At 43.7% G+C, this 23,632-nt stretch overlaps 2 protein-coding genes and 1 long non-coding RNA gene across 3 annotated transcripts in view; 1 reads left to right on the top strand and 2 right to left on the bottom strand.

Annotated features, from left to right (window-relative positions):
- The window catches only part of LOC118781204 (rho-related GTP-binding protein RhoA-D), a 36,007-nt gene extending 30,558 nt beyond the window's left edge, over positions 1-5,449 (top strand). The window contains exon 5 of the mRNA XM_036534133.1: positions 1,085-5,449. Within this exon, the coding sequence (XP_036390026.1) occupies positions 1,085-1,258 (174 nt within the window). The 3' untranslated portion in view covers positions 1,259-5,449. The remainder of the gene's footprint in view (positions 1-1,084) is intronic.
- Positions 5,450-6,839: 1,390 nt separating this feature from the next.
- LOC118780386 (putative helicase mov-10-B.1) lies at positions 6,840-20,498 on the bottom strand (the record flags this gene model as incomplete). The annotated part of the gene is made up of 20 exons (XM_036532835.1): positions 6,840-7,081; positions 7,510-7,622; positions 8,084-8,172; positions 8,499-8,624; positions 9,422-9,496; positions 9,890-10,081; positions 11,088-11,205; positions 11,305-11,413; positions 11,944-12,042; positions 13,815-13,912; positions 14,016-14,119; positions 14,862-15,026; positions 15,286-15,433; positions 17,023-17,193; positions 17,661-17,812; positions 18,168-18,330; positions 18,705-18,839; positions 19,243-19,492; positions 19,868-20,109; positions 20,389-20,498. Coding segments are annotated over 20 exons (2,721 nt in total), but the record flags the coding sequence as incomplete, so codon positions are not given.
- A 17-nt stretch (positions 20,499-20,515) lies between these two features.
- Positions 20,516-23,011, bottom strand: LOC118781401. The gene is made up of 3 exons (XR_005005090.1): positions 22,955-23,011; positions 22,539-22,638; positions 20,516-20,582 (listed from the first exon to the last, which is right to left on the bottom strand). It is a non-coding gene; the product is annotated as an uncharacterized LOC118781401 (long non-coding RNA).
- Positions 23,012-23,632: the final 621 nt, after the last annotated feature.

Genomic DNA, 23,632 nt, shown 5'->3' with positions numbered 1-23,632 from the left:
TGTGGTGCTGTGCTGGTTATAGATGCTCTGTCTCAGACTGAAGAGAATTCATAACGAGCCAGAGATGCAAAGCACTTAGAGCAACAACCAATGCAGAGACAGACAGAACTTTCAATAGAACTGCCCAGAACCAACTGACTGGTCAATATACAGAATATTTTCGTCTGCCCTGTTTGTTTATAGTAGACTACACCGTTGGGTTTGATAAAGTTAGTTATATGCTTTCAGCCAATGTGTTCACCCCCTAAGCAGGATGTAGAGTGAGCCGGCGTGAGACCGGGGGGTGGGGGGTGTCATGAGACAGTGGGAGGTGGACGTGATGGTGAAGTATCCGAAACGCAAGGGGGCCGAGTGGCAGAAGGACGTGCTCGTCACAGCCCCCGGTGCGTGTTGAAGGGGACACGGAGCTGCGTCGTGCAGGTGACAGCCCCATCCATCAGGGGGGCGGCTTCCTCCCCCGCTGAGTGAAAGCATGACAGCGGTGCCAGATGTCGGGGTCACGGGGACTCCTCTGACGCAGCCTGCCTGATCTGCACTGTGCCGGAGCAGCAGAAACGCGAGGCTGCAGGACTCCCAGGCGTCTGCGCCGCTCTGCTAGCTAGACTGTAGGAGTCGCATTCAAGTGAAGTGTGTCGGATCAGCAGCTACTGAATCCTCCTCATCAAACCTAAAATGAGGAAACAATCCTCAAATCCCGTAGTTAATCTTTATGGCCCTAGCAAATTAATTTGTTGCATCTTTTCACCAATTCAGAAACATTTGGGCTTTCATGAGAACGTGGGTGTAAAATGACCAATAAGGGGGTGAATCTTGAGTGTGGACGGTAGGACAGGGGTTGATGAGACTCAGTAAGACCCAAAGAAAGAATGGACCCCCACTCTGCTGAAATCAGTTTATAAAGGTGGATATTTACTCAAGCTATTCAAGTTAAGCAACTTATTTACACACGGCAGTACAGCCTCTCCTGGGAGTCAGTCCTGGAACCTTAGGGTTACAATTCCAGCTCCCTAAGCACTGCACCAGCCCGATTTGGTTACAACTGTTTGGTGACACCTTGTGCCTCTCTCTGTCATCCCTTCAACAGGAGCCAGTCAAGCCTGAGGAGGGCAGGGACATGGCCAACCGCATCAGCGCCTTCGGCTACCTGGAGTGCTCGGCCAAGACCAAGGACGGCGTGCGGGAGGTGTTCGAGATGGCCACCAGGGCGGCGCTGCAGGTGCGCAAGCGCAAGAAGAGGAGCGGCTGCCTGTTGTTGTGAGGGGCGGGGGGGAGCCAGGGGAACAACGACGCTGCCACCGCCGCCAGCCAACAACTGACGACACAAAACCGAGAGGAGTAACCTTTTACCAAATGCCATCTTTGTACTGTATCTCACATTTCGCTCGGCCAAGAGGAGGGAAACGGAGAACGCCAACACACATCCAAAAGTAAGAGAAACGGGGCTGTAACACGGGTTCGAAATGGACATTACAAATTAACTTTTTCTTTTCTTCTTTTGGCACGATGGGTCTTTTTTATGTTGTTTTTTCCACCAGCATATCTTCCTACGTATGTAACAAAAAGAAGCTTATGTATGTATGTATGTTTTTATGTATGTGCATATATTTGCCCCCCCCGTACTTCCATGCTGTGCATCCCTTGATTTAATTTACATATATGAATATGGGGAAAAATGACCCAATCTAAATCACATGCCATAACTATTAAATCACTGCATATGGTGAGAAGACGAAAACGTGGAGAATGAGTCTGTGGCTGTTTCTGATACCTGCAGTCTACACACGTCTACATACCTGTGCCCATATACTGGGGGTGGGGCCTCTGGGTCTGAATGAATCACAGAGCAGTTTGTGCTCTGACGGGCCTCTTCAGGCAGGTGATGTCCGGGTATCCACAACCGTAACTTTGACTGGCACATTTAACCCTTCCTCTGCCCGGCTGCTGTGGCAGCACAGGTGACCGTCTGGTTGTGCTAATACTGAAGGAGGGGAAGAGGTGCGCCCTGCTTGTGCACAAAGTCAGCCAGTCACCCGGTTTCTGTACATCTGCAGAAGGGATGCCTGCCCTGAAATCAGCAATGCCAAATTCCACACCTCTCTATTCATTCCTTTATTAAACTCCGCTGAGCACAGTGTCCGTGACAAACCGTACGCGTTTCCGTGACCTCAGATTAACGCGTTTCAGGCATGATTCAAAGGACAGAAAAGCTGATCATAGATTGGTAAATGCCAGAAAAGCAGTAGAGAGCCATGCAAACGGGAGGGGACTAACAAGACAAAGTTGCTGGGAGTATACGAGTTTGTTACAACAGATGCCAGAAGAAATTGATTTGATGGTTTGACGTGATTGGTCTGAGGGAGGAAGATGGGACCCAGGCTGCCGATCTACTAATATGACCCTTTGACATCACCCCTCAGTATGCCAACAGAAGCCCCCTGGTGGTGTGATATGGCAGTGCGCCCCAGGCCATTGATCTGTTTGCGCAAGGTTAATCACCACAACAGCCGCAAATTAAGCATGGCAATCAATGTAATCTGATTCGCAAATGGCCCTTCCATGCCGCTTGCCCTGCCCTGTGCCACACGGATCAATCTTCCTGGCCCTGGCCGCATTCACGCAGCCAGAGATAACATCACTTTCAAAGACGGTCAAGCGAGAAGCCAGGGCAGCAGTGAAATCTGAACCGTGGCTCAGGCGATGTGGAGCAGTACGATCCTGACCTTCTACCCCCAACTCTCTTATTCAACACAAGCTCAAGAACGCAGGCATGTAGGTCCCAGGTGAAAAGGAATGAAAGAATGTGGTTATCTAGATACCAGCCGAAGCTGCCTTACCTCCACAGTCCCAGTACAGTGGCCAGTGTGGGCCGGCAGGAGCCCCTTTCAGCAAATTCTGCCCAAAGCACTGATCCACTGATCCAACCCTTAGTCAGTAACCCCAATTGTTATGTGAAAAAGGCATAGACTGATCTTGGGTCAGTGCTTAGTGAATGAATACTTGTGCTAAATTGGGGTCCCTGTAGGTGTTTTTCAGTGCCTTCCTGGTAATGCGGCCTTCCAAGTGATGATTGACAGCCGACCCTGGGGGTTGGGTCTTCAGCTTCTAGAGATTGCAGCCCTCAATAGCTCAGTAATGGAGACAGATGATGCGGCAATTTCGAGAGCAGCAGCTCTGAGCTCAGCGTCCCCGATCCTAGGTGTATTGATCACACCTTCAGCAGGTGAAATGAGGCTTCACAGGCCAACAACCTGTTCCAAACAGAAATATGATGATCAATATTTAATGAAATGTAACCAACCATCAAGGCATCGGTTGTAATGATTGCCAGTAACCAGTGTTGTCCCACTCACCCATCAAACTGATGCAGACAGAACTTTTGACATGACTGTGTTTAAGAGTAGTTTTGATCGGTCACATGTGAAATGCTTTTTTCCCCATCAATACAGAGAAACCGAGAGGCCTGAGAATCCCCACTAGCAATTTTACACACAGCCCACCTCACAAGCTCTGAGCTGGGAAGAAAGTGACTCAGTAGGATCCCCCCTCCCTAATTCATAAATGTTATTGCCACCAAAAAGGCGGTATTGAATGGTGCATTTATTTCAAATGTTAAAAATTTTAGAACTGAGGATCTTTGTTTACGATAAAACAGACCTGCATTTTCAGATCCTTGCTAGCTATTATGCAGTTAGCCACTGTGCCACATGGCCATTGGCTGCCAGCATCCCTCAAGTGTTGGGAGTGTGGTAAGTGGCTGAGATGGATCTAACTGGGTACACACAGGTATAAAAGCCAGAGTTCTTAGAATTGTGGGCAGTTGTGGAATCTGGAGTGTAACCGGCCATTTCTGTGTTCCTCAGCTAATCCTTTGTCTACAGGAACGTTAGTGGTGTATTTGCCACATATTTCCACCATAATAGTCAGTTTAATATGCCCTGTGTCTGCAGCCATGAATTAGAGCAGCTGCCTCAGCTACCCTACGGTTGTTCCAGATGCTCTTTCGTTGTCCCTCATTTGCCGGATCTCTACCTTACCATTTTAGACTTTCAAAGTGTTTGCATTTTGGCCGCGCAGTATTGACACCCTTGTCATTCCTTCTACCTTGTTGATCTAGCCCAACCGTGTGTCTGTGCACGTGACAATGGGCAGCACAATGTATTGTGCGCTTTACTTGCATAGAGGTAAATTGTATGAAGAAGTCTGTGTGTAAAGATTTATAAGATTCATTAAGAAAGGCTCTTATGTGCAAGAAGCCTTGAGTTAAACAGTCCTAACTCCAGCCAGGTTTCTGAAAGGTTTTGTCAGATTAACAGGTACAAAAGCTTCAGCCACCATTGCATTCCTTATAGACTGTCCTGTGTTCATGCCTGCGATTGTCTGGAAGTAATGAACTACCTGTATCCTGTGGTATACTATACAGTTTACTTGTACCAACATGATCTGTGCACAGGTGGTACTGCTGTTCTGAGTACAGTTTGTGACTTGTATAGAGATGGCTACAGTGATAGCAGGCAAACACAAGGCTCCACCACACTGGTACCTCAACCACAAGGGGGGAAACAAATCAATAGTTTGAAGTCAAGCGCCACAGTTTCGGCCTTTGTGTCTTGTTCAATATTAATTCCATTTAAGCACCTCCAAAAAAAAGATGTATCACAGGAAAAATGATGTTGAGTTTCGAGAAAGAACACTGTCTTTAAGATGTTGATGGCTGGAGAATGGATGCCAAGTGCAACAGTCGCCCATGGTCAGAGGTCAATGCTATTTTAGGGTTCTTCAAGGAAACGGATGACAACAACCAAAAGTGTTACCCTAAAAAAATAAACATTAGGAACAGACTGTGGGCGTAATGTCCTTTTTCCAATGCAGTACACTTATCACAAAGAATGTAAGGATTGCTCTGTGAACCAGCAGATGCATATCAGGGGGTCACTGGAATGGAATGCTGGAGCGTTGTGGCATTGTGATGAGACAGAACTGCAGGGAAATTGTACTGAGTGCGGAAAGGGCTGCTGAGACAGAATTTCAGAGAACTGAATCTTGCGCAATTCATTGGCAACATGGCCAAAAGCAGAATGGCCGGAAAAGCAAGGCATTCTGGGATACATTTATTCAACCTTAATGGCCAATCATCAGTGGAGCATGTATACCGTAACAAAGTGTTTTGTGTGTGAGAATCCCATTGATGTCCTACAATGCACAAGATCTGTACTTCTTTCTATATAAGAATATTCTTTTTGTATCTTTCATTGTCTGCATGGGCAAGTCATGGTGTCTACAGGGCTGCCCGTTGCCCTTGGAGACTGTTGGCGAGCATCTCCCGCTCAGTGTCCTACACTTTTTTTTATTTGTTTTGTTGCATTTTTTGTTTTGTTTCTTTTCCGGAACAATTTAAAACCGCTACAGTAATCGAGATTTCTATAAATGCTGATTGTCATAATGCTTTGTAAACAGGAATAGTGTTATTAGTGAGTGTTCAAATAAAGTGAACATGACCAATGTTAATAAACTATTTTTGAAATGTGATTCTTTGTTGTATTTATTCATCACTCCTTTTCTTGTTGTGGCAGTGTGGAGAAGCTCTCTTTCACAGACAGTGTGATAAGCATGTAAAGAACTGAATGTTCTCTCTAGGTGTTCATATATTCTTGGTTGGTGCACATAGTACAAATATAGTTTATAACAAACCACAATTAAGCAGCCACTGACTAACCATAACTCAGAAAAATTCCATGAGATTTATTTTAATCAGTAGAAACCACTGCATCTGAGCAATCAAAGACCTCCACCTTCAGTCATACACTTGATTATGACACACATCTATTCCATTCAGTTCTCACATACTCAATTATCTGACTCCAGACACTACCAGTTCTATTACATTTCATGTTACCTGGCATTTCAAGTGCAATTTTGCATACTTAACATGGGGATTTTTAAAACTGTTCCCAGGAGGTGTTTCCCTTGGGATTTGAACATAAATGTCTGGTGAGTGAATATTCTCTTTTAAAAGGCCTGTTTGGATTTTGTGATTGAATCTCCCACACAGTTTCCTCATCAAACCCAGTTATTGTACTATGGATGGATAGAGATGATACGTGACAAATACAACCTGAACATTTAAATTAATGGTAGGCCTCTGAAATCATGGAGTAATCTGGGAAAAAAAAGATCACCAACCATCCAATTACAAAGGCACATCTGAGGAAATCACTTAGAGGTTAGGTCTGTTTGAGCAATGCAAACATTAGACATTTAAGTGCTGAGTTTCATGAAAAGTAAATGTTTTACTGACGCTGTGCCTGCTATTGCATTTAAAAATCATTTAGGATCAATCTTTTTCCTTAATTTGTTTTCAGATTACTTTCGTGTCTGCAAGGACAGTTCATTAATATTGACTTGTTTGTGAATTGTTTTTGGATGAAAATGAGCATTTTGATATTAAAAGTCTTTGGTAAATACAACATGTAGTCCTGCTATTTGTGAAAGGAATACTGGAGGGAGGGGACTTTTGACTAAAAAAAGAAACATTTTCATCATTTACCTCAATCATGGACTGGGCTGTTCAATTATCAAGGCTCTACTTGAAAAGCATTTACTTATCTATGTCCCAGCATACTTTCTGAAGGCTCACCCAGTGCAAGATGTTAAATTACCTTCAATATGAACCTGAAGGCTTTGTTCATTTCCAGAAGCTTCTCTCTAAAATTATGCTGTGTTCGCTACACTACACACAGTATGTAAAGGCACTTGCAACTTTAGTAATATATTTACTTGTTAGTTAACAATGCAAATCAGCCATTTTATAATTTTGACAAGAAACGCGCTGTGGTAATTGTCAAGTTTTTGAAAAAACTCCAGGGAATGTGTTTAGTTGGAAATGCTGAGCATATGTCATGTAAATAGCCCTGAGAAGGTAGATATAAAGGTTTGGTGTGTCCATCCAGACATTTTTCCTGGGGTTTTTTGGAGAAGTCCCAGGTGCCTTCTGTGGAACGTAGTCCCAGTCTTTAGGTTGGTCACTGCTCACTCCTCCACTCTGGATCAAGGTGCTGTTGGACGGTGCTCTCCTCTGTCTCCACTAGGGGGCAGAGTGGATATTAGTATCACCAGTGGTCATACTCCCACAGCACTGTTTCCCCATACTGCAGCTCTAATCACGCCGCTAAAATGTGCCGCACAACTGCTCTGATCAACTGGTCCACGCGTACTTACGTTGCATAGCACAGCGCTGTCTACTCCCCCTGACAGCTTGGATGCAAGTTCAGTTTCTATCAGGTGAGCATCACTGATCTACATTAGGCATTATTACAGGTAGGGTCATGGTTAAGCCAATGGCCAGCACTCAAAGCACTCTGAGTGTCACTAGCAAGCACAATAATCATTTCTAAAGTGACATTTTACCTTTTGACAGGCACTATGTCCCATTCTTGACAACAAGGATGATATAAAATGTAATATCAATTTACCTTGATGACAGTGGTGAACTTTACAAACATAAGAGCCCACCTTTCAGCTCTTCGTTGATGCTAAGGTCGGCCAGGCGGCCAATCACCTCCTCTTCTCCTTCTTCGTTGGTGTAGTCAAACCCTGTGTAGCCCTCTGTGCAGTACTCGATGAACCTAGATGGGAGGAAGCGTTGGCATTCAGAGAGGAAGTCCAGGGTGACAGCTGGTTGCTACAGTGATTTTGTGATTTTGCTTAACCTCCTGTTCACTCCAAAGCACTAAAATCAGGGCTGAGACACCACAGTGCCATCACGTGGCTGGTAGTGGTCACAGCACCACCACATGATACATGCTGACGAAAAAGACAAAAAAGCATCTTTGAAAATTTAGGCAGTACAACACTGGAACATTGATTGTGGTACCATGTGGTACTGCAGCTATGTCAGTTTTCTATGAAAAGCAGAAAAGCATTACTGTGAATTTCCAGTAAAAGAAGACAGCAATTACAGTTACTTCAGTGTATTATAGCACAGTGCAGTTTCTCATGCATACAATAGCTACAACTGCTGACAGGGGTCATTCCCCCATCCGGTGGGAGGGGGGGGTTAACAGGAAAGGGTCAACGTTTCACTTACCTTCCCCAGGTGGGGTCCTTATTGAGTATTAGGGGGTTACCCACCACAATCAGCAGGGCCTTGGCTCTGGTCATTGCCACATTGAACCTCTAGAACATGGAACAGATAACATGCACCTCCATCAACACTGCTGGCCAGTTACAGAGACCCCTCCTTCTCTGCATGCCCAGTTCCCTGGTACATATCAACCAGCTGGTATAATAAGTTGCAAAGGAGACGGACATGGATGCAAGCAGTGGGGAGAAGTGCTTGAGCCCAGAGTCTAAAGGGTTTGGGTTAAACCCCCCCTGCAGCTGTAGCCTTGAGCAAGAACTTTGGGATTAGTACCACCAGAATACCAGAGAGGGTGTAAAAAGGATCACCTGTTAGCACACGCACAGTCTGTGCTGATAATGCACCTTCTCTGATAAAATACCTTCTCGTTCTTGAGGAAGCCGATGCTGAAGTCTTTGTCCATCTTGACGTAGTTAACACTGCTGCGCACCGCTGACACCAGGATGACCTTTCGCTCCTGCCCCTGGAACTCCTCCACCGAGCCCACCTGGGATTAACAAAAACCCACAGGGTCACAGCGTTGCCCACCTCTGAAAAATTCACACTGAGGACAGGGCACAAAGTCTCACTGCCCCAAGTCCACTACGTCCTGTCCCACATTTCTGGCCTTTTTCACGTCTCCCAAATAAAAATTGAGCGAGCAGTTTCAAAATGAGCAAACAGCCACGTATTTTCTCCTCTCTCACGTCTACTACCCGTCCACATGATATCTGAGGTGATCCACAGCCTTCAAACCACAGCAGAGGCTCACAAAGGCATGTCTGTTCTTTTATTGATACCCTATAAAAAGTTTCTGAAAACGTACTTTTGCACCTAACAACAGTCAAGTTCTTCATTTACCATGCAGGGCACATTTTTTTAGTGGAAAGCCTTTTGAAGCCTTCAGTGTGTAATGTTAAATATTTATCTATTTGTACAGCTTGGGAAAACTACATTAATACTTAAGTTAATGTGATATTAAGACTCTTTTGAATTGTAAGAATATCACTTTTACTCATGTTTAATGCATTAACTGCATGGCATTTACTGTAACAACAAGTCAGTCAACCACTCCTAACCATTTTAGTATTAACAGGCACATATTTCTGATCATACAATATGTCCCCTGTATTTAGAAAGGGAAAATAACTAATTACACATAAACACTCAACTCAACATGTTACAGCCTCCATTTTTCTGATTCAACCCAATATTCATTTGCATATTTGAAATACACACATTTTTCCAAAAGGTTCATTCAAATTTTCAGAAAAGTTCATAAGGGTTATACTTTACAGAATGTACCTTGAGCTCCTTTATATCCTTCAGCTCGCTAAGCTCCTTATCACAGTTTGTGATGGCCTTCCGAATTTTCTCAACCTACAAAATAAGCATGTTAAAAATGAGCATGACTATAATACAGCCAAATCAACTGCATACAAGTTATGAATATCTGTGTCAAAAAGGCTCTGATCTCCTTAAATGACTGATCACTGGTCTGATATAACTGTGTAATGCATACTGTCTTATTTCAGCTTATTCATAGCTGCTCTCCTTAAGCAACTTTCTCAAATATTATTCATGTCAGTGGACCTAGAAATAGGCCCACATGTAACTGAAGGCAAAAAAAAAAAAACAGCACAATGCATTTATGTACTTAAATGACTCATAAAAAAGGCTCAATACCCATGTGACTCACTGCATACTTTAGATGTTGGTGGTACTCTACACCCGTGTCAGTGCAGGTTGCGCTCCGCAAAAATGTTAACTGACCTGCTTTCTGTAAGGGGCGATGATGCCTATTTCCCTAGGTGATATTTTGGATATGCCCTTCTTGCCCTGAGTTTGAAGCAGCTTCTTGAGATAGTCAACGAGAACATCAATCTCGTTGCGGTTGAAGAAGGATGGGCTGTTTTCCTCTCTCTCATCCTTCCCTGACACACCATGGAAGATGAGAGGAAAACCCTGGGAGGGGTGGGGAAAAAAGTCCAAAGTTGACATTCCCAGCACTGCCACCAAAAAACACTGGCCTAGCCATCATTTGGGACTTAACAATAAATCTGCCTTGAAGACCATCAAACTAAAGGCATGTTCTTCAGGGCTGTGTGGCTGCTTGGTCTGGTTCTCCATTACAGCAATAAAATTATTTCCCTTGATCACACAAAAACCATGTGTCTTGAGCAGGCAGCTGAGGATCAAGGCGTAATACAGAGTAATGCCTTGTTAGATATGCCCGTGTGGGCACTGGATAATCAGATTCCAGCTGTGTCCTTCGGTGAGAGGGAGAAGGCTGGCGTGACCCTGGCACTCAGATAATTATAGTGGAATGAACACCAAGAAGAGAATAGCCTCACCAGTAATGCCTGGTCTGCAACACAGGTGATAATAAAAAAGAGTAGGAGGCACAGACCAGTGGTATCTGTGCTCACCAATACTTAATTTAAAAGTTTTAAGACTATATATATATTTTTAAAATATATTTTATGATTATGCATTATATTACATGGGTCCCAGCCTCTTCTCTTCCCAATACACAACTTTTATTCATTTTTATCTTTATGTGTCTGACATTAAGATCTAATCTATATATATTCTACAATATATCAGCTGCAATATCACCATAATAATACATGAGAGTAGAATGATTTACGTACATTCTTAAATATATTATGTTCCTATTTTTTTTCATCATATATTACAGTCATTCAAAATTATGCAAAGGTCTGGGGAAAAAGCTAAGTGTCAATCTGCATTCCAACCAACTGACACACCTTTCAGATCAGTTCTTCTCTAACTAACCTGGGACTGAGTCATTGCTGGCAGGGACTGAACCCATGCCCTTTTAAAACAGCCTTGGACTGAGTCACTGCTGGCAGCAACTAAAACCATGTTGTTTTCAGCCAACCTGGGACTGACTCACTGTTAGTGACTGGCAGAAAATATCACATTTTTTTCCTTAGCAAACTTTTACCTTCTTGGGCAGGTGCTCCCAGTTGCAGTACATGTTTCGGAGGATCTCGTCAGCATACACCTGCAGCTCTCCATCATAGAAGAGCTCGTTCGGGATCTTGAGAATGGCAGGGTGGGACCTGGGAGGGGCAGAGTGAGAGGGAGGGGGTGTCGGGGGTGCGGTCAATCCCAGCAACGAAAAGGACGGGGTGTAGGGTGAGGCAGGAAAGGCTACGAACCTGTAGTTCCTCAACAGCTTGGTGACAAAGCGGCTGTCGAACCTCCCTGTCTCCCCGTCCTTCTGGTACAGAGGATTGTGCTTCATCAACCTCTCCAATAAGGACAGGCCTGGAGAGGATTCAGAGCGTGAATATACCATCATCACAGTTTTTACTTTCAGAGAGCATTGGGATTCAAAGCATAAATGAAACATCTTAAAAATCACAGCTTCAACCTTAAGCTGTGATTTTACCTTTCTCATTCATTTCTACAAATGTCAATAGCACTTCTATGGAACTGTACACCTGAGGCACACACTGTGATGACTGACACTTTCCATGCACAATCAGGAGATAGGAAACTTTAAGATGCTACATTTTTCCACAGATTCTGTTTTTATTCAGCGAAAAATGTAGAATAATATAAAATATATTTTAAATATATATTTTCAAAGAGTGTTTTCACGTGTGTTTCACTTTCAGGTGTGTGTTTCACTTTCTTCCCTTTAATTCCGTTAAGGAAAAGAATCCAGGTTTATCACAGAGAATGTGTAACACTAATGGCTCATCAGAGCTGCTGTGATTGGTGACTGTTTTGTCATTGCTGGTACACCATTGGCTGTTAAGAGGAATGTACGAGTGCAGAGCCCTGAGTCTTACCCAGTCCGTACTGTATAGCCAGGGGGGATCGCAAAATGGGGCCCAGCTGCTGGGGGTCTCCCGCCAGCACCAGCTGGCCCGTCTCTGCACACAGCAAACCTGGGGTCACAGGACATGCACATTCAAACTGAGGCCATAGCCGGAAAACCCCTGAGATCCCAGCACTAATCACTGCTGGATGGGAATCCCCCATCCACAGGCCACTGAGAAGAGGTAGGTTGAGTAGGGGTGAGTCTGAGTAGGGGTGGATGTTTTTATTTACCAGCCTCCAGATTTCTATTCTGCTGTCTGTTTCCTTTGCTACAGTTTTCCAGGACTCTCTCCACTGCCTGTTTCATGAGGCTTCTGGGCATTTATGGTTTTTTTGATTCCCACTGTCCAGCGCTTTGAGACAATCCAGCTGAGAAACTGTGCTAGAACTTTTTGACTGATTGATTGTTGGATTTATTGATTGATTGCCTGATTGACTGATTACATAATCATCCTGCAAAGCATGTCCACCATCTGTGACCTGTATACATAATTTTACCCCTTGCAATGGTACTTTAATGTAGTTTTAACATAGGACTGCGGCTCTCTGTTGTAAGTCCCACATAGCTGCGCTTGTATTCATTTTAGGTATTATTCACTCCAACTAAGCAGCCTAAAGAGTGATGGCTGGACCATTTTGCATATATGGAAAGTACATTTCTCTCTTGTAGTTTGTGAGCTCTGCTCTGTGGAAATGTGACTCAGAGCTGGACCATGTATTTACTTCTGTTAGCGGTTTGGCAGAGCCCTGTGGCAATCAACTGAAAACATCTTTTCCTGCAAGTCACAATGGCACCAGATTTGAATTTTGCACAGTTATGCAATGAAATTATCTGCCTCTACATGAATGGTGCAGCAGCAGACATTTTGTTTCAGAGTTCCAATGCATGTCTAACAAACAACCAATATGCCAATATTATCCAATATGACTGAACCATTTTGCCTCGCTCCTCACGTGAGGTCACCAGCTCCTTGTTGTGCAGATGCTGAACACACCAAATACACTGACAGAACATGTGTGGTTGTTCAATAGTTTTGCTAAGTATCAGGGACTCATTCTTCAGAACTGAGGTATTTGATTTTAAAGTAAACACTGAACAACATAGTATCAAACACTGTTTGATGTCAAAGTGCGGAATAATATAGTACGAAACATTCAGCAGTGTCATATGCAAATTAATAACTGTCCGTGGTAACTGACGGTAACACGGGAGCACATGCTATCTACGGAGCATCGATAGGCAGATTGGCAGACCATAACAACCACGTCATTACACCATACCCAATGCACCTGCTACAAATGGAGCATAGATCGGCAGACCATAACAACCACGTCATTACACCATACCCAAGCATTGCCAGACCTGTTTGCAAAACAGGAAACAAAATTTGCAAATACAACACTGCAACAGAATGTTTCTTCCTGGAAAAAATAAAACAGACACACTGGAGGTACCGGTTCATGTGAACAGCACTTTAAACTGGCATGAAACAGAAAAAGAATGGCTGCTAATAAAAGCAATAATTCTATGCATGAAATGGAAAAGCATCTGTCTTGGTTTGGATCACAACAGATCTGTTTTCCTCAATTTCTATGTGTGTCTGTGTTTACAGGCTTTTATTGTTCTAAAATATTAGGTAGCCATGTGTACATCCATGCATGTACGTCCACCCAGTGAGGCACATCACACAGAACAACAGAGATCACACAGCAGTGCAGATAAATGTAGTAATTCTACATCTGTGGTCCACAGACCCCCTTGTCTGTGACTGTCTCCATACAACCTCTGGTGTGTTCACACTCCCACAATGCACTTCTCCCACACTGCTTCCGCACCTACCTGCCATGCCAATTATACACTCAGGCTCCACGGCGTGGCCTGCCTCATCCACAAAGATGTGGCTGAAGTGACCCCTGGGGAGGCCTCCGGAGACCAGCCTGGGAGGGCAGGGCAAGAAGAGTGACAGCCAATCAGATTTTTTAAAAATGTAGCGCCACCCTGCAGGCCCTGCAGCATCCCACAGCAGAGAGTCAGTCCTACCGTCCGGCTGTAACCACTGTGGTGACCAGGACCTTGTACTCCATAAGGGTCTCCTTGGAGGGGAACACGAAGGCACACTGGTCTTCGTCCCAGTTGCAGCAGCCCTAAGAGACACAAAATCCGAGGGTCTACAGTAACCCCAGACTCTAGGCCCTGTAGATGTGTCAAGAGATTAGTTGAAAGTTGTATAACCCCAAGACAGTCACCTTTGATCATGATTTGCTGGAGATGTTTCTGGTATTTGTTCCAACTGAGCTTCACTACACGACTGAACGCAATATCATGATAAATTAATGCAGGTGATTGAGACTGAATGGGGGGAACATTGAGTGCCTCAAGTAAATGGTCAACTACATGTATTCTGCAGAAAATTTACTGCAATTTTGAGATTAAGAGAAGGATGGAAAAAAAGCAGAAAGGAGAATTTCCAACAACTAAATCCAAGTAAAGATTCTGTTTGAACCTCATCCAATATGGCCTCCCAAGTCCTTCAGATATCCAGCCATTCTTTCACTTCATGAGTGGTAGTGTTCTAGTCATTCTATTCCTATGAGCAGGCTCAGTATCAATACCTACAGTCCATGCACAGTATCAACTGATAGAAGTGTCTGTTTCTCTAAAGAAACTATACTTGCAATATCCTCACACAATAATACCACCAGCTTACATGCTCATATCCCTACTTACTCTTGTCTTAATCTGGTGAAACAACTTAACCTAAGAGTTAAAAGCAACCCCTATTTTATCAGTAATAAAGTGTTGATAAAACATCACTGGCTCTGCTGTCGTTGAGCCCAGGTGCATCAGCATAAATATTCGGGCGTGGCCTCGGTTACACATGCTTACCAGTAGAACAGCAGGCACGGATTCTATGTCCCTGCTGCTGGCATACAGGCGGAACACGTTGCGGGCGTCCACACCTGCCCCCTGCATGCGCTCGCAGAGCAGGTCCGCCGCGCTGTTGGAGGGAGCGCAGGCCAAGATGTGGGCGGAGGGATCGGCTTTGTGCACCTGGGACACCAAGAGACAGGGCGGGGCTTTCAGCAGTGCACAGAGCCTGCAAGAGTGCTGCAACCAGTTCTACATACTACGAAAACTGGGAAACGCAACTAAGCAGTGACCCATGAGTGCACGTGCATAACTCGCTGTCTGTTTACTGGAATTGACTCCAAAAAGGAACCAAAAGCAACTTCAGTATCATTACATAAAATTAAATGGCACAAAAAACTGGTCAGAAGGTCCTGTAGCTTTGGCCCTGCGAGAAATGTACCTGTCTGATAGCTTCGACCACAGTGACGGTTTTGCCAGTTCCAGGGGGACCGAACACCAGATAGGGAGCGGGCTTGGACACTCCGGCCACGATGCGCTGGACTGCCCCGTACTGCTCTGGGTTCTGCTCCAGGTTACGGTCGAACAGCCTGGAAACACAGCAGGACAGACCAGTGAGCCTCAGGCTTCAATAAACTCTAGGCCTCTTCTGGTCCCCTCCACTGATTTTATCAATTAGTATGTGATTCAAATGTTAATATAGGGAAGTAAGGCCTTTCTACACTTCAAAATAAAAAAATATTCACAAAATTGGCCAAAACTGTTCCTGGAAAGAGTCTCTATTCCCTCTTCCAAATAAACAGCTGGTTTAAAGCCTTAAATACACCGCCAATCATTTTATAACAGATGCTGTGTGACTGTGTTTTGTGTGGGAGTGTGTGGATGGTTGCATCCTAACCCTAATGTGAATCACCAGGGCTCTTTGCGGTCTTGCAGACTCCAGATATTGTTTTTCCTTTGAAAATGAATCATTTCCTATGCACATTACTGTACCATGGTTTGTTTTCAACCTCCACCTTGAATTGCTAGTTTGCTGTGATTCAGTTTTAACAACTGTCTACACTTAATACTTGTAACTTTATTGAAATCTAAATTATTGTTGATATTGGGCATTATGTTTGTTGGTGTCTGGTGTCTGGTGCATTGTAATTAACCATGGATAAACATGTTTCACAAGTCTTAAATAATGACAGGCCTACTAAGGATAACATCTAAGAGGCCAGAGACTTGGCATGTCTGTGCAAGTCCCGCGCAGAGTGTTTCATGTGAAACCAAGGGTCTTTTCCCAAGGCCACAACAAAGATCCCCCTGCAGTCTATGAAAGGAGTGTGTGTGATGACGAATCGTGAGCAGACCCTGAACAGAGGAAAGAGGGCTTCTGAGTAGAATCCCATAAAGATCAGCCTGGAATTCTGGGAAGCCACTGTAACGACTGATGGGGATCAGACCAGGAGAGGAAGAGACCAATGTGTGAGGTCTTACATAAAATTCCTCAAGGGATTCTGGGAGTAATGACAGTGATCACAGAGAGGTGCAAATTCAGTCATATGTGACTGTGTGGAAATTTAGAGAGCAATCCCTGTGTGATGTTGCTTGAGTTGTACAAATGACACCAAAACATCAGTGGTCTGATGGGTTCCGGCTTTGAGTATGTCTCTAAATGCATGATGAGACCAGAATTGATGTCGCAACAGTGAACTTTGTGAGAATGGAGAAAGTTCCTCTACATCACAATACGTCAAGAATCAGACTCAGCCCACAGGAGGACCACGTGCTGTCTTCTGTACCAGCTTCAGCTTGTAATCCCTTCATTATCCCAACCATTTTGACATTTCTAACATTTTAACAAGGTAAATCACAGCTGATGACTGTATTTGTGTGCCTTGTGTGCTCAGTTTAGTATTTACTACAGCATAGTTAGGGAACCGCATACTTGTAAATCTGTACCACTAATCAACTAACTTAACCAACTGACTGAAATTGGCCAATGAAAACCAGCAGACAGCACATACTGTCGGCTAGAAATTGAATCGGACACCTCAGACCTGCATAATGCTGTTTACCCACAATAGCAAAGTACTCTAGATTCTGCACTGAAAATGAAACAGTTCAGTTCTGCTGTGAAATGCAGCGTGACTGAGTTCCAGCACGTTTCTGTCTCCGGGGAAGGGAGGCTAACCTGAGAGAGGGAAGGGCCCATTCTCTTGTTCTGGAGTGCGTTGGGAACAGAACCTCTTCCAGCTGGTGCTGGACTGCCAGGTCCACTGCTCGGTGCTGAAGCTTCAGCGGGAAGCGGTTGATGGTGAACTCCACATTGAACTTCATGTTGTCCAAGAAGCTGTTAATGAGCCTGCAAAACATCAGCCAATCAGAGCAGGACAATGGAAACTGGAGGACTAGGACTTTTTACCAGGCAGTAGCTGCCATGTTAGTGGAGACATTGATTGATACAATTCTGGCTCTGCTGTAACAGCAAAGCACTTGAGAGCTCCAGAGAAACTTTATGAAACTACACATCTTTGAAGAACACTCAGCTATGCGGATATCAGTTATTTATGATAAGAATTTAATCAAACAACAGAGCTGGACAGAACTTTGGTGAAAAGACAAAGCTTTTGGCAGACAGTAATTTAGTAATCTATGAATATGCAATGTCCGTCTGCATTCCAGGATCTGTACTCATGTTAATGTGGCTTCATCATCTGCTCTGAATGTACCTTGTTATCTGAATATGAGTCTGTGAAGTATATAAATGTAAAAATTTTGCCCAGGCCAGAATTGGTGGCCATAGCGTTCACAGATGCAGCTGGGTCTTACTTCTTGGAGAAGCCCAGTTTGACAGACTCCAGCTCCACTTTGTGCACGTAGCCCTTGTACTTCGTGATGGGTTCTGTCACATCTCCAACCTTGGACACCAAAAGGTGGTCTCCTTTCAGGACAGAGGGTCTGTTCTCAGCCACACCGGGAACCTGTAGAAGCGAACAACAGAAACCAAATTACTGTCGCAGCTTACCAAAGGCAATGGTATCATATATGCAGGTGTCATGCAGCCATGCTAGATATCATCACATTCAAACACAATTGACAATGACCATTTCAAACGTCATTCCTTGACGTGTCATAGATTAATCTGTGATTGTACAAAGACAGGCAGCCATCCATTGCCCATGCCATGCAGAACAGTATGTTGATTCATTTTTACAAATGAAATTTTTCTGTACCTATGGAGGCCTGTCTGCACTGCACTCAGCCTCATTCACTGGCACATCATGCCACTGAGGCTTAAGCTGCCCAGCAATGTTCCCTGCCTATTGCTTTTCTTACATGTAGGATGAGGAGTCTCTTGTTTCTCGGGTCTGCGACCATGGGTTTGTTCTCCATGTTGTACTTCCTGATGTCCACCTCCATCTGGATCTCTTCTAGGTGAAGCAGGAGCTGGAATCGCTTGCCGTAGTTCTGAAAACTCAAGGGAGACTCCAGCAGCTCCCTGTTGACACAACAGAGGTGAAGCTCTGCCCCCCAGTGCACAGACCCTGCCCTTTGTCTGTGTAGCACCTCCAATGAGGCTCACAGTCCATAACACCAAAGGTGTCTCCATTTACCATCGTGTTTGATTTATGGTCATAAAGTGTTATATGGAAGGTGATGCAAATGTGGCAAAACTTCACCAAGAGTATCTTGTCATTTGCAATTAAATTCTAATTTATAATAAACGAACAAATATTCTAGCTTAATTGACTAGTATCATTTTAAGGTGAAAATTATGGGGACACCAGTACAAAATAACGATACACATGGCTGTGTTCAAGCAGATAGAGTCATAATTTATTTAAGTCACACAATGGAAAAGGTGGTACTTACTTCATGGACTGGAGCTCTGCTGTCTGTGTAGAAAAGTAGCTCTGGCCCCGCAAGAAACTGGGCAGTTCCTTCAAGTGCTTAGGGTATAGGTATTCACCTAATTTCAACACCATTTTCAGCCTCTGCACAACATGACTATGAGATACAAGGACAGAAAAACAGGTTGCAGTAGGATTGTATTGTCCAAGGCAGGGGTTAAAATGAGACGCATGGGGGTGATTTCTACCAAATGTCCCTTTTCCCATTTCAGATCAAACACATGTACTAAAGTGGAGATTTTCGACAGTTAGCATTTTAGTCTCGAAAATACTTGTATCAAAGCAGAGAGATATTTATTAATAAAACTAAAACATTCAAACCGATGCCCTTAACTTTCGCTATTGTCGGTCCCTTAGCTTTCAGTTTCGTTTCTGGTAAAGTCACTGTATTTCTCCGGAATGGATGCTGATGATGTTTTATACGGTCATATAAAGGCTCACTGAGATTACTTCATAAATAGGCATTCCCATGAGGACCTTGGGGAGTCTCGGAGCCTCACCTCTCTGGCTGCTCCCCCTCCTCCAGCAAAAACGTAATCACTCTTTTTGGAGCGGCAGGGGTGGGCTTGTAGGGTGCGACAGGAGCCAACGCCATGGCCAGGCTGGAACTGCACATGACCTCCACGTAACGCACAATGTGAAAGGGTTTGCAGCTGGCCGAGGATTCCGGCTTGAACTCAAAGGCCATCGTGGCAGGGAAGAAACCGGCGTAGACAGACCTGAACTGAACCTGGACTTCATAGCTGTCACCTGCGGTAGTGAAATAGCTATCAAAGCCACAAACTAAAACATTCATTGCAAAGGACAGCAAAGAGGTGCAGCGTACTCAGATTACATTATATTTACATTACATTATTGGCATTTAGCAGACAATCTTATCCAGAGCAACTTACATACTGTAGGTTACAATTTTTTACATGTTACCCATTTATACAGCTGGATATTGATACAGCCATTCAGGGTTAAGTACCTTCCCCATGAGTATGACAGCAGTGCTCCAGAAGGGAACCTTTTGGTTATAAGGCCTGCACCTTATCACTATGCCACACCAGATAGTGACATATTTATATAATAATCATTGCAGGCTTTATTACTGTTACAAAGCCATTAATACGGTTTACGCACCAGGACTGAGGAGCAGAGGACAAACCCGCGTCACTTTCTTTTCATCACAAAGCATGAAACATCGCATCCAGTGCAGGGCGGTGTAGTAGCAAAAGTACAGAGATGTCATCCCCGTGTTCTGAATTAAGAGCTTGACCACGTGGACCTCGGAGGTGTGCTCAACGTCCAGCTTGATCTTGCCATCTGCTATGTTGTGGTCAGAAGTAATCACGATGCCCTCTTTGTCGGCGATGAAGATAGATCTAGGAGGACAGTCGTCAGCAGTGTGATCATTTCCGTTATAAATTAGAGCAAAAGGTATCAGGCTGAATTAATGCACGCATTGCTTACAATACAGCAAAACCAGCAAACAGAACATCTCTTGTACAAGTCAAAATCAACCACACTACATTTCTCCTTATGGACATTTAGAGGTGCAACACAGGAAATCAGCAAATGTTTTGGTCTTAATGTACTTCACAATCTGACCAAGACAAATGAAAACTCTAACTCGGCATTCCTCCTCCCCGTGAAGCTCTCACCTGTTCTCTTTCAGTTTCTGAAGGAGATTGTTAGCCAGCCTCCTCCTGGCTCTCACCCCAGTTTCGGAGCTGGATGGAGAGGCTGGTACTTCATCAGGAGGGGGCGCTGGAGAGACACCCCTTGACACGGGCAAGGAACCGGGAGGCTGCTGTCTGTGGGGTCTCCTCCACTGGTCCTGATAGACCATTCGCACCTGGTAGAGGCAGGGTAAGGCACAGACAAGGTAAAGCACAGGTAACAGAAAACATGGCACTAAGGGGATGTGCCCACTGCATGGATGTCCCTTCACTCTTGCTGGGCTGTAGGCCTTGATTATGTCCTGTATGTGTTGGGGGGCTGATCCATTAAGTTAAAGGTTAGTAGCAGGGTCTTGAACTTGATCCTCAATGCAACCAGTAGCCAGTGGAGGGACTCAAAGAGAGTTCTGGTTAAGCTGCAGTGGTCGGATGACATGCGCTGGAAGGCCAGCAAGCAGCGAGTTGCAGTAGTTCAGACTTGACAGGATGAGAGTCTGGATCACCACTGTGTGAGCTGTGATCTGATCTTCCTAATGTTGAATAGCATGAATCTGCAGATCCTGGTTGTGGCTGCAATATGCTCTTTGAAGGACAGATTGCTGTCCAAAGTTACCCCTAGTTTTCTGGCAGCTGTGCTTGCCACTACCTTTGCGTTGTCAAAGCAAATTGAGAGGTTCCACGGAGGGGTCATGTATGCAGGGTCACAGACACACAGTCTTGTCAATGTTCAGTTTGAGCTATTGCTTGTTCATCCAGCCCACATGAGTATCGATGGAATGTGGCACAAAGAGACAGCCAAAATAACAGCCATAACCACACAGCAAAACAGAGTGACACACCAACAGGCCAGCTCCTGACTCACACCATGTATGTGTACATGCACCTTGAAGTGGTGGTGTGGCAGCATGCTTAATGAGTTTTATGCACTGATCCTGGACCAGCATTCACCTTAAATTAAAATAGATTTAAGGGTGGGTACACTGATCTTAAATCATTTGCTTGTGCAGAAAGCACCTTGAGCAAACACCCTGTTGGGTTAAGGATTTGCCTCTCTGGTGCACCACCCTAATAAGCTTTTCTTAATCAGTGACAGAAACAGAGTATATATGACAAACTCTATCTTTCCTTCTTCTGCAATAAACAAAGACAACATTTCGGCTCAGATTTGTACAGGAGGTTATCACATCTATCTAGTCCTGATCAATCATTAACTTGTACAAAATTTATGGCCTCTTAGTATCTAACTGTTAGGTACAGTGTCCATTTTGGACCAGTAAAATGAACAGATGCACATAATCATATTTACATTACATGTAGTCATTCAGCAGACTCTCTTATTCAGAGCAGCTTACAAAGTGTATACAAGAAGGTAAGGCTAAGAGCAGAGACGACAGTAAAGCATAACCCAATAGTAAGAGTCATTACGGAACATGTCAGATTCAGTGTCATAAGGTGCAAGAGGAAGTTTGGGTCTATAGCAGATATGTTTGAGGATATAACATGAATATTTAGAGTCCAGTGTTAGTTGAATCAAGATGCAGTTTATCAAGTAAATATGATTTTGGTTCTGAAGAAGTCAATTTTAGGTGCACTGCCATGAAAGACAACAGCACAACATTAACAAAACATACGAAAAGAGCAAGGGAGATGGGAAGGTCAGTTCAGTTATTGTCATTTACTGTCAGTAGTTAATTAATATGTTAATGTCAGTCTTAGTGAAAAGATGGGGCACCTTTCTCTAGAGCTGGGAGAAGCAGAAATGTAAGCCCATAATACCTCTTTGGAGATGAAAGTGTAATTACTTTTGGAGCAAGGTCATAGGAACGATACTATATGATTACTATGAACTTCTGCAAATGTGGTTTATCAGACACTATCTCCGACAGACATTTGAGTTGCTATAACAAAAAAAACTACTGTCGACAATGCTGTACTTTAAGTAGCCTACAATTTTAGATATTCATGTATGTCGAGACATCGCTAAAAAAAAAAAAAAATCATGAATTTCAAAACGCAAAAAGACAAAGATAACAATATTAGAACTCTTTCTGAATGGACGACACTGTGATATGCCATTCATCGTTATACAGTTCAGCAGCCCACAAACAGCCCGAAACTTTGTATCCTCTTACCTTGGGATTCAAGTGAACCGTCCCGGATCGTACAGTGGCTTTGCGGTATTTAACCAGTGCATAAAGGAGTCTAGAAAAGTTCGGATCTTTGACTCCATCCCTGTGAAAAAACAGTCACATTTTGGGACCGCCTGGCTACGTGTGTCTGTTAGTGGTATTTAACTGCGATGATGCTTCGCACACCTACTTACAATAAAATGATGACAAAATAAATAGGCTGAACAAATAAATGGCCTCCTTACAAACTTAAGCGCCTCATTCATACAAGTTAACAAAATTAATACAAGCTAAAAATAATACTATCCACTACTATTACTGTTCGGAATAATAATAATTATCATATTCCTATTATTAGTAGTAGCAGCTGTAGAGTAGAATTGCTTGGAAGCTGGTTAAGCACGGGTAATCAGGCCTACCTGCTTCTGAATTCTAAATTGTAGATATCTCGAAGTTGGTTCTTATCGTTTATGGATGTTCTGTTCGTCTCTTGCAGGAACTCAATAAAGTCGAGTCCAACGTCCCGGTTTGATTTAAGAGTCGGGGGCATGGCGTCTTATCCAATAGTCAATTTTTCAACGAAGACCATTAAAATGTGGAAAACAATTAAGTCGAGTACAGGAGATGTGGAATGATGATTGCGCGTCCAACAAGCACCAATGACCATATGAAACATCATCAAAATTCATTCCGGAGAAATACAGTACCCTTACCCGAAACGAAAATGAAAACTAAGGGACCGTCAATAGCGAAAGTTAAGAGCAATGGCTTGAACATTTACTTCAGATACCAATATTGACTACATTAATAAATATCTATCTGCTCTGATACAAGTGTTTTCGAGACATAAATGCTAACTGTTGTAGTTTTAATAAATATTGCCATTTTTATTCAACAGAAACAAAGACTGTCCTTAACTTAATTGTACAGCTTGTTACGGTAGCGGTAAATAATAGGTAATGGTTCTAAATTCACGACTGAGTTACTGTATGTGTGATAATTCTATCTATAGTACATATAGAGCGGTACATTATAGGACGGTATTCATGATGACTAATGTGTGATGTTTATTATTATCGTCATTATTGTGCTGATAT

Source organism: Megalops cyprinoides, chromosome 7 (assembly GCF_013368585.1).
Source record: "Megalops cyprinoides isolate fMegCyp1 chromosome 7, fMegCyp1.pri, whole genome shotgun sequence".
Lineage (NCBI taxonomy): Eukaryota > Metazoa > Chordata > Actinopteri > Elopiformes > Megalopidae > Megalops > Megalops cyprinoides.
Note: the sequence above shows the minus strand (reverse complement) of the source record. Positions and strands in the feature narration are given on the sequence as shown.